General features: G+C 41.6%; 1 protein-coding gene across 1 annotated transcript; it reads right to left on the bottom strand.

Moving 5' to 3' along the window:
* Positions 1 to 221: 221 nt before the first annotated feature.
* Positions 222 to 10,603, bottom strand: LOC105906859 (calcium-independent phospholipase A2-gamma-like). Its single transcript, XM_012835089.3, has 13 exons — positions 10,247 to 10,603; positions 9,914 to 10,105; positions 7,225 to 8,494; positions 5,596 to 5,769; positions 4,179 to 5,418; positions 3,502 to 3,651; positions 3,218 to 3,375; positions 2,904 to 2,998; positions 2,557 to 2,728; positions 2,416 to 2,473; positions 1,874 to 2,068; positions 1,460 to 1,655; positions 222 to 1,206 (listed from the first exon to the last, which is right to left on the bottom strand). The coding sequence occupies exons 4-13, from the start codon at positions 5,667 to 5,669 to the stop codon at positions 944 to 946; spliced, it is 2,601 nt and encodes an 866-aa protein (XP_012690543.2). The 5' UTR covers positions 5,670 to 5,769; positions 7,225 to 8,494; positions 9,914 to 10,105; positions 10,247 to 10,603; the 3' UTR covers positions 222 to 943.
* Positions 10,604 to 10,949: the final 346 nt, after the last annotated feature.

The raw sequence follows: 10,949 nt of genomic DNA, 5'->3' as shown, positions 1-10,949 counted from the left end.
ACTGAGGGCGGATATAGAGGCGGAATCCAATGATGGGACCTCTAGAAACCTGGAGCCACTTTGCCATGTCTTCAGTATTATTTTACATTTGTCCTGCATACTAAGACGAAAACACATTATTCACCAGCTACTGAATAGCTACTTCAGTCAACACAAATGATGACCTCTGCTTATGTTTTGAGCTCCATAGTATAACAAAGACTGGCTGACAACACAGTATCCTTGTTTATATTATGAGAAAAATATGTTTATTGCCTGTCTGAAAATATAAGATATTAAACAACTGAAATATTCCTGTAAATGTCATAAATACATTGTTACAAGTATTTGGCACAACATTATGACTCCATTATATTGCTTCAAGTGCTTAGTGTGTCCCTTATTTCACACCCTGATAAGTAAATATGTGGGTAGACCACAGTAACATTAGCCCTGAGTGCACTGAGGAAATTGTTAACTGCATTATTTTTATCACCATATTTTACACAAAACCATTTTGCCAAGTGTGTGCCTGTATGTGTGTGTGTGTGTGTGTGTGTGTGTGTGTGTGTGTGTGCGTTATTATAACAACAGTATATCAGTGCAAATATCATGAATCTAATAAATCTAATTTGTACCCAAAGAACATCCCTACAGTGTGTAACATATGTTAAAGTGCTTTTGTTTAGTTGCGATCCCACTGTACTGATATGCACTTTATCCTTCAAGACTACCATTACAACTTAAGTCAAGAGTCTTTTTTCAACGCGTTCATTGTTTGAATGGAAAATACATCTTCAAAAGAGCAAAGGCCTCCCCAACATTCTTCGATAATCACCCCTATTTTGCAACTCAGTGGTCTTTCATGGCCATTACACCACCTCAGTCATGAAATATCGTGTCTTTCAGAACTTGACCGTTTGACCTTTCTTCAACGGAGAGACTGAGACCAAGACGATCCAGTTCAGACCCAACGATGTTTCAGCTCCCACGCTCTCCCACTGATCCAGTCTTTACTCCTGGAGAGAAGTGTACGCTCAGCCCCCAGCACCATACACAGCAGATCTATCTTGTGCTGGTTGCGGTCCAAATACTGGAGTGTGTCTGACTTCAGCTGGTCCATGACCTCGGGTCGGCTCTCGTCCAGGGACACTTCCGCACGCAGCATGGGGTTGAAGCGGAAGTAGACATTTTCGTCCAACAGGTCATCCAGGAGAGTATGAACACCTGAACAAAAAAGAAATGACTTGGATTTTGAATTGTTTATTTGTCCTTTGTAAAATGTTACTGCATCAAAAGCATGCCAATGAAGTGCAAATCCCACTGAAGCCATAAATCTGGAAAGGAGGTCCTATTTAGAGCCTTTTCATCCACATAGGCTATGAGCTGTAACTACTTCTTTGTACAACATGAAAGGTTATTTTGAGAGCATGAGCTTCAGAGTCTTTCTTCTGTGCAGTGTAGTATGTAGTGCACTCACCCTCTGTGTCTGTGGCACTGTAGATCAAGTGGCTGAGCTTGGATCGAAGGCTGGTGGAAGTGGCTGGCCCTCTCTGGGCATTGTCATACCGGCCAGTCCCCAGTGACAGAACACACTGGAAAGGCTGACTGGGCCACAGCAGTCTGCATTCATGGACAGCGAGAGCACATGGATTGTTCTGGATGAGAGCTCCATCCTGTTTAAAATTCAAACCAAATTTCTACTATATTATTATTTCTGAGTGAGCAACAAACTATATAGGGGCTTTCCCTTGTAAATTCCCACTTCAACCAACGAAAAAAACAACCCCACACAACCCCAATATAATGTCACTCATTTTGGCAGTTGAAGTAAAGCAATTACAATCTAAGCACACTGACATACAGAACAATGTCTGATTGAGCGGTTCCACACCTGATGGATGTCACTATGGAGGGGGAATTCCTTGAAGTACCCGGGGGCTGCAGAAGAGGCCCGCACTGCCTCCCACAGCTTGTATGCCGAGCCCCCTGAGTACCGGCTGAGACGCCCCGGTGCATGGTTATAGTTCCTGAAGATGAAGGCCTTGGGGCTGGTCCCCCAATTCACCACTGCACTCACTGCAGACACCTGTAGACCCATGAGGAGGAAGTTACACACAGGATACTATCCATGGTGGTAGGACTCCCTCTAGTGCATACTCTTGGCACTGCGTTAAAGCAAGGAGGTAACGAGTTCAGAGAACTACAACACAAAGTAATCTGTCCATCTCCATCTAGCTTAAGGGGTCATATAAGAGTCTAGTCTAGGAGGTGAAGCACTAATTTGAAGTTATGTAAGGGAAAGATATGATAATTGTTATGCAATACAGGAGATCCCAAGAGGATAGGAAGCTGCCCTACCGTTACACTGTATCATACATCATGTCTGTCTCCTAGAATGGGATAGGTACTGACAAAGATACACAAATTACTTACTTTGGGACATTGCTCACTCCTTGCTGTTTTGATCATAACCCTCTCGCCCATCTTCTCCCTGTGCCACAACAACAACATTTTAGGGTAACCTCCCAATGACAGTACACCAGAGCACATACGGTCTCATCCGCTTTGACTCACTTTAGTAATGTCTCCCAGGTTTGTGAGCTGTAGTAGGAGTGAGTCAAACCCATCTTCATGGTTCCAACCAGGGGGTTCTGTCGGAAAACATCAGATCCAAAGCTCCTGTACATGTCCTCACACTCGTCCAAAGAGAAGCGTCCCAGACCTACCATAAAGGCTAGCACAGCTCCTGGCAAGATGAGGGGAAACAGACAAGGGACATCATGAGACACTGGTTAACTAAGAAAGCCAAAAGAATCACTGTATTTGTACAATGCACAGGAGTTACAACTAATCTTAAAATATCTTTCTGTTGATTCATTAATGTTATTTTCATGAACATAGTTTGTAAGCCTATCACTTACCTGTGCTCACTCCACACATGTAGTCAAAAAGTTCATGTATCCGCTTGCCTGTCTGTGCCTCTATCTTCTTCAAAACTTCAAGAGGAACAACTCCCCTAAAGTCACAAGTGTTAATGAAACACATTTACCCACACGGAAGAACAAATTCATAACCCTGTTGGGCTTCGTAAGTGTCTTGTTCATAACTAATCAGGGATCTCAAATAAGGTATAATTGACTTGTTGTGACTACCCTAACCTTTAACTTGCTTCCTCTTCTGTGATATGATTTATCCTCTACTAAAATCATGCATAAAATTAATGACTCAGCTATACCTTGTGCCACCTCCATCAATAGAGAGCATCCTCACTCCTTGGCCTCTGACTGGATCCATGTAACCAATCAGAGCCATGGTTTCCCTGATGGATCTCTGCAGTTTTACATCCTCAGTGTGGTTCCGTCGATGTCTCAACAGATGTAATGCTGTCTTTTCCTGAAAAACAGTTAAATCCTATCAGCACACATACATAGTAGATTATTGTAGAAAAGGATAGGTCACAATACATGACAAAACTATTCCAGGCAGCTATTTAAATTATTATGCACACAGATCAATTACCTGCCAAACCATCGCTTTGCATGCTGGGTGTGCAGTAATATGTCTGTTCAGCTCCTCTGTGCAAGCAATGACGGATGAAGGTGTACTGGCACTCCTCAGGTTGGCTAAAAGGACTCTCGTCATCTCTTCGGCTTGATTGTGGCCCAAAACCTATGAATATTTTACGAAGACCATTGGCATTAGGGATATTTCACAAATTGTATATTCGTCCTCCTCCATAATGCCTCGATGAATTATTACACGCAAGCGTTGTAGCGTGGCTTCTCATGCTGTTAAAACGTGTGCTGCGTTGTGTGTCATTACTTGCTCCATATTCTGTTGCTGATCTTTAATTGTGACGTCTGCTGTTAATCGCGGTTTTTTTACGAGTAGGCTAATGGATCTTGGGGGCTATGCGCGTAGAAGGTGATGCAAGAACAGCACAGTTAGCACTAGTAAAAGCTTGCTAACTGATTTAGCCACAGATCACAAAATTGCATAGCCTATTTAAAAACCTGGGCAGCTAGCGGGAAGGACAGGTCCCTTCACATGACCATATGCCATCAAAATAAACGTAGGCATGACCTGAGGCTTTCAGACGCCTTTGACACTGTCAGACGTAAAATCAATGCCATTGAGCAACATGCTTTGTCAGATTGATTTGTGATTTAGTCAGTCGGTCATGGTATATGACTCACCAGTCTTTGCAACCTGGCTCCTGTTGGTGTGGCTCTGGAGCTATCTTGAGCCTCCTGGCTCTTAGAGCCAGCTCCCAAATAGTTGCCTATCAGATCTGGTATAGCTGATGTTGAATGTAGCAGGTATTGCATAAAGGAAGCAGGCTTGTCCTTTGGAGCACTGGTTACAGTCAGTGCTGTGTGGTCCGTGTAATCTCCCTCCAGGTCATCCTCGAAGCCCGGGTGCCCTTTGAAGTAGTGGTTTATGTGGTTAGCCATGGTTGCATGGTTTGCACCAAAGCTTGTTGTTATGTTGCTCGTGTGGAATAGGCCTGGTGATTTGGGCTGAGGTGGCGGAGGGCTTTGTTTAGATTCTGTTGAAGACCTAATGTTCTGATATGTTGTGGCAGAAGATCCAGTGTCCGTAACCTTAGCTCCAAAGTAATGGTTAATGTGGTGAGCAAATTGAAGGTACCCTTCCTCCCAAGACCTGGGGACTTTAGCGTCTTCGGAATCTTCCTTCTGGGCACTCATTTTTACCACATCATTTACTAATGGCTGGCTGTCAGGGATAACTTTAACGGTTTTTCTCCGTCTACCATGTCTCGCCTGCCCATATTGAGATTCATCCACGGCTGTCTTGGCATGAATATCTTCTGCTGGACTTTTAGAGAAAGCTGAGTTAATATGATTGGCAACATAGGTGTAGCTCTCTCCAAATTTGGTAGAGAGTGAACTCATATGAAACAGTTGCAGCCCAGTGTACAGTCTAGAGGGCGTTTGTTCCTCAATTTGCTTTTCTGCTGTTTCTAGAACTGCTTCTGATCTCAGATTACTCCTTGATTCCTCCAGAGGTCTCCTGTCCTTGACTGCTCTCTGACTAAGCATACGCCTCTGTTGTCTTCTCTGAGGTTCTTGCAAGGTGCACACCAAACCACTGCTACCATCACTGGGTGCGATGCACAGGTCCTTCTGCTTAAAATAGAAATTGATATGTCTGGAGAGACGCTGAAAGGACTCTCCAAGTCGCATCCCTAGCAAACCCAACTGCTGAGTAGGCTTCTCTTCCTGGTAGATGCCAATGGGGGGCTTTGCTTTGAATACATTCCTGCTGGAGGTTGAGTAAAGTCGCATAGCCTGAGACCACAGGATGGTATCAGGTGTCCCTCTTCTCTCTTTGTCTCCAAAAGGACTGGAGGATCCTGAGTTCAAGTTCTTTTGTTTTGATCTTACATTTTTCAGATATGTTTTTCTCAGAGAGCTGGAATGTAGGAAGTGGAAGATTAATGAAGACCAGTGAGGCCTCCAAAAAGGCAAGTTTTAGGTTGTATTTTATGATTGTTGGACACACAAATGATGAATAGAATATCAATTTTGGATTTGGAAATGCCTGTCGTTAGTCCAGTACAAAATGTTTCTAATATTAGTCATAAGGTACCTTATCTTAGAGTAACACCTGAGCCTCTTCTCTCCCAGGTAAGTCACAAAGTTTGTGCTGAGGAAGCGACCCATTTAGGAATGGGAGCAGCTGGTCGAGAGCAAATCCCACCTTGGTGGACCTCTGATCTGTGTCTGTATTGGCCTAGGTGGCTATATCAGAATCATCTGTTTCCTTCAAAACACAAATATGGTAGAATTTTGCCATGTTTAAATATTGGCTTCATAAATATTCTGTGCATTCTGCTTTGTCTCACAATTTTCTTGAGGTTTGTCAATTTCAGTAGTTGTGTAAATCATTAAAGCTGAGATGGACAACAGTAATATTTTACCCTCTCCTGGCAAATTAATCAAAGACGCCTTACTAATTTATATGCCTTCCTTCAATGTAATCCATCAATAAAGAGAAAGTGTAAACATGTCAAAGTGCAAGTTATTCTTCAGAAAACAGGATGTAAAAGTGGTGGGTTGTCTACAAAGTTTGCAATGTTTCAAGAGCAGTTCCAACAATTCTTAAGTGTAAGCGACTGAAACATAAAATGTGATTTTCACTGACTTTTCCATATTCACATGTAACTTGCCATGTCAATCGCTATGACAGTATGTTATGGTATTGTTACATTCAAGCAGCAATAAGGAGTTCTGTTGCAAAACTAGCAAGCTAACTACCTAAAAGGTATTCAAAAACCTTGCAAACACCACCAACAGCCCAGTTGACACTGATAGAAGCATACCAACACACTAACTGGTGTATTTTGGCTGGCAATGTCATGCTGTGAAAGCTTTTCTTCCTTTCCAGCCCGGCATACAGAACTACATAGGGCATACATGACCATATGCTATCAAAATTAATTTGAGGATGGTACTAAAACTAGTTGCCTATAAAACCATACCTCAAAAAGTGTCAAATTGTTGCATAGTGTTACTTTAAGAGTTATAGAAACTCCAACCAGAAACAATCTCAGTTGTGTTTATGTGCTATATTTATAAACACACATCATGTGGTAGGCAAAGACATGAAGCCTTGTTCACCTGTCATCACGTCCACAGATAGCTGTTGTTGTACATTTGTGTGAATTTCCTAGTACTCTCTTCCTAAAAGAACATGATACCTCCCTTGTAAATGTAAGGTATGTTGATGTATTTCATTGCCTGGACAACACCAGTTCACTTAGATACAAATAGATTAAAAAAACACCCATTGAATTTTTTTTTACTGCTAATGCTACTAAATGTGCAGAGCCTGCCTGGAAATGACACCATCTACAGTGCAAACTAAAATCAGCATCAAGTGCATTCATTTTATATTTAAAACATGCTGCTGAATATACCCTGCACTTGCTCTACTTATTGCATATCCATGGTAACCATTTGTGACCTTCCCATGCGTCTCCCTGGCAAGTTAAACAGCTTAATAGATAATTAGGTCCTTCTATAAATGGACTCTTTAGTTATACAGTTAAACCTTACGCAGATGAAGAATGGTCAGTCACATTACTTACTACATTATGAAGAGAGTGACGGTCAAAGCCACACATTTCACATGAACCTGGCAAATCCTCAGATTCACCTTGAGAAGGCCATGGCCTTAAAATGAATACAGAATCATGTAGATAATACATGCATTTACCTGAAGCTGACTCCTTTTCCTCCCACTGTTTACTCTGCAGACAAATATATGTTTGTTGCCCAAGATGCTAAAAGAAAACACTGCGTTTCGCACTGAGAGTTACTTTCTTCTATGCTATGAACAAGCACAAGCTTGTGTTGTGATACTTTATCTCCCTCCTCCCTCCTCCAGGACTGCCTTTTGATTGGCTATCGTCAGGACAGTCCCATCTAAAGCTGCACTCTGGTAACCCAATCAGCTATGCCACTTTTACATTCTTTCCTATAGGTCACTCCTGGCCAACACATGGAAGTCATATGTCTTCAGTCTAAAATTAGAGAAACACTAAAGTCCCAAACATTGAGTAGTACAGTACTGACGTCACGTTTCTCAGAAAATATCCTTCATGAGCAGATAAATAATCAAATAATCACACATATTGCATCTGAAAGTCATAGATGAAACCTGGCTGTGATGTCCTTAATAAAAAAAGGTCAAGTGTAAGCCAAACACTTGGCACCCACTCTAGCAACAACATGCTCAAGCTACTGAGGATGAAGATTTATTGTGCACTGCTGGCTTCTGTTTAGTAAATACAACTGCCGGCACTATGAGTATGCGAAACACTAGGGAACATCACGTTCAAATTCATTTGCTGCTTCCTCTCTGGATGTCAACTGAGGTTTATTTGTGTCCTTTGTTTTTCTAGGTATTACAAGGGAGTAGTGGGGATTAAACATTTCACTATATATAGCGAAGTAGCATGTTTACATTTTTTATATGTTTTGATTCACAACAAAAATAAATATTAATGATGATGATAAATAAGAAAGTCATTATTCTGTTGTTCCTTCCATGACCACTCTGTTCCCTCAACAACCAATGGGCAAGCGGTGTTCTCACACATCATCCAAACATGATGATGGCCTCAGTATTGATTGATGATCTCAGTAAATTCAGTTTGCAAAATGGTCCAAAACCTCAAGCCAAAAAGGAATTTATCTTGGGGATCTTTAGGCACCGGAAATCTCCGTATACTCAAACAAAAAATTACGAATTTTCATCCCTCTTCCTTTATGTTGGTATTCCTCTCTCTCTATTCATCCTTCTTCTTTACACAGCGTCCGGTAGTGCACTCATCTCTGCCTGTCCACTTGAGGCGGTTTCTGGCAAAGGCATCGTAGGCTCTGTCCATTAGGGGCCGGATGTAAGGCCAGGATATGAGGCGGCCCAACCAGTCCAGACCGACAGCAGTGTACATCACCTCAAAGGCTGGGACTCCCACATGAACCTGTACACATAAAACAGCATTTAGTTCTGAATTGTAGACTTCATAATCTGAGAACATGCATTTCAACAATTGATAAACTTTTGTGTAGCCAGCTGAGGTAATGCTATTCTACTGTGATAGGCATCTGGGGGTCATTTTATGTACAATATACTTCACACACTAGACTCAAACACACTCCCCCAGACAGAGGAAGAGGGTGTGCTGGCTCTGTATTTGATACTAAAACACTGATTTTAACTAATGCACATGCAAGTTGAGTCTATTAGTGAGACTGCCAGTAGTGTTGGGTCTAGTAGTGAGACTGCTAATAGTGTTGAGTCTAGTAGTGTTGAGTCTAGTAGTGTTGGATGAAGTAGTGACTGCTAGTAGTGAGACTGCTAATAGTGTTGAGTCTAGTAGTGAGACTGCTAGTAGTGTTGAGTCTAGTAGTGAGACTGCTAGTAGTGAGACTGCTAGTAGTGAGACTGCGAATAGTGTTGAGTCTAGTAGTGAGACTGCTAGTAGTGTTGGATGAAGTAGTGAGACTGCTAGTAGTGAGACTGCTAATAGTGTTGAGTCTAGTAGTGAGACTGCTAATAGTGTTGAGTCTAGTAGTGAGACTGCTAATTCAATATGAAACTTCACCAGAAATGTTACCCTATTTCTATGTAAGAGATTTCAAACATTTATTTTAAAAACAAAAATGTGAAGTGTGTTTGCAAAGTTCACATTTAAGTGCCACATATGGAAAACATGAATAAATGACATAAGGCCAGGCCAGACCAATGAGCATGGCACTCTGGTCTACAACATAAACCTTTCACACTGAACCATGGTCACCGCTAACACAAACCTTACAACCCATGGCTGTCTAACAGTGCCTGGGTGTGTTCAAGCTCAGTGAACATAGACATTGTAGTAAATCATTGAGATGGTGATATGGGCTTGAAGTGAGAAGGGTTTTGAATAACAGTGAGATTATGACAAGGGGACTCAAAGGGACAGTCTTAACATGTCAGTGGCAAAGCATATTGGCACGGAGTCTGAGACTTTAATGGTGTACGGAGAAGAAGCTTTGTGAGAAAATTAAATTAATAATTAAAGAGGATCTACTGTAAAATTATGATATTGGTCGCTATTTTTCATAGCCTACACAAGGTGTATGGACGGTGCACATAGACACAACCTTAAAGCACAACAGTGTGTGTGTGTGTGTGTGTGTGTGTGTGTGTGTGTGTGTGTGTGTGTGAGTGAGTGAGTAATAATTATTGCTATTTTCATGTATGGACCCATAGGACGTGAATGTAGTTTACTGTTTGCTCCCCATGAATAACTATCGTTGCAACCAACACTAAAATACAACTTGGCAAGTGATTGTCGCTATTGAGACTGCTCTAGCGGGGTACATAATACATGAGATGATCACAAGAGTAGGCCTACCTGATCATTTCCATCGATCACATGCATTTCCTCCATTGCCCTCTCGTAGCTGATCCCCCCATATTTGGCTCCATCATAACCTTGAAGTGATATATCCACAAACTCGACTTCCTCTGGTCGATTCTTCTTCTGCAAGAACTGCAAGAAGTGTATCTCCTTCACACATATCGGACACTCCCCATCATACAATACCTGGAACAGTTAACGTAACATAGCCTGAAATCATTTAACGTTTGATTTAAAGTGTTACATGTTTAAACAATTCAAAACGAACCAATGAAGCATCCATTGGAATAGAAAATACAAGAATTTTCGGATTGCTTGCTTGCTTACCCTAACGCTTGAGGACTTTGAGTGAGTGCAATACAAATGCCGCGCAGAAACAAAATTGGCGGTCCTAAAACAACTCCTTACACGTATTAAAGCATTCCTTGCCATCATGTTTGTTATTAAGGAAGTTGCAAACTGTGGTCCCCCTATTTCAAACGTTGACAAAATTCAAACCATGTCGACCACTATACACGAACACGATAACACCTTTGATTTGAGCAGGCTGTAGCTTGCCTTAAAGTTTCAATGTCAGTTCAATAACAGCTAAGATTTCAAATTACAAAACGCCTTAGATAATAGCGTGTCTTCTGTCTGTAAACTACATACAGTCAGGTATCTTTGACCTCTTCTTCGACCATTTTGCACATTTGTTTCTGATGGCTTATACTGCCACCAAACGACGTGGAGGCGATATTTCACGAGTTTAGTCGCTGATCCACTGATGTAGATTGTTCTTCTGTCACACTACACTTGAAGCCATCGTATAGGAAGGCCGCCCAGGTACATTCTGCAGGGAAACCTTGGTGAATCATGTTTTTCCGTCACCGACTGGTATGGAGTTATTGCTCAAACAACATACAGAACCAAAAAAGCAAATAATGTACAGTTCCAGTTTTTAATTTATTGTAAACTGTATTCTGAACCATGTCTTTTCAGAGAACATTCTTAATAAACCCAAATACATTTGATTTCTGAACAGTTTAGA

Source organism: Clupea harengus, chromosome 4, assembly GCF_900700415.2.
Source record: "Clupea harengus chromosome 4, Ch_v2.0.2, whole genome shotgun sequence".
Taxonomy (NCBI): domain Eukaryota; kingdom Metazoa; phylum Chordata; class Actinopteri; order Clupeiformes; family Clupeidae; genus Clupea; species Clupea harengus.
The sequence above is the reverse complement of the archived record's forward strand: the minus strand, read 5'-3'. Positions and strand labels throughout refer to the sequence as shown.

Excerpts from the sequence above, each read along its gene's own strand:
- LOC105906859 (XM_012835089.3), bottom strand. The coding sequence starts at position 5,669 with ATGGGTCGCTTCCTCAGCACAAACTTTGTGACTTACCTGGGAGAGAAG. Across the intron at positions 2,999-3,217 it reads ATTGATGGAGGTGGCACAAG|GGGAGTTGTTCCTCTTGAAG; the intron begins GTATAGCTGAGT and ends TTGTGACTTTAG. Across the intron at positions 2,729-2,903 it reads CATGTGTGGAGTGAGCACAG|GAGCTGTGCTAGCCTTTATG; the intron begins GTAAGTGATAGG and ends TCATCTTGCCAG.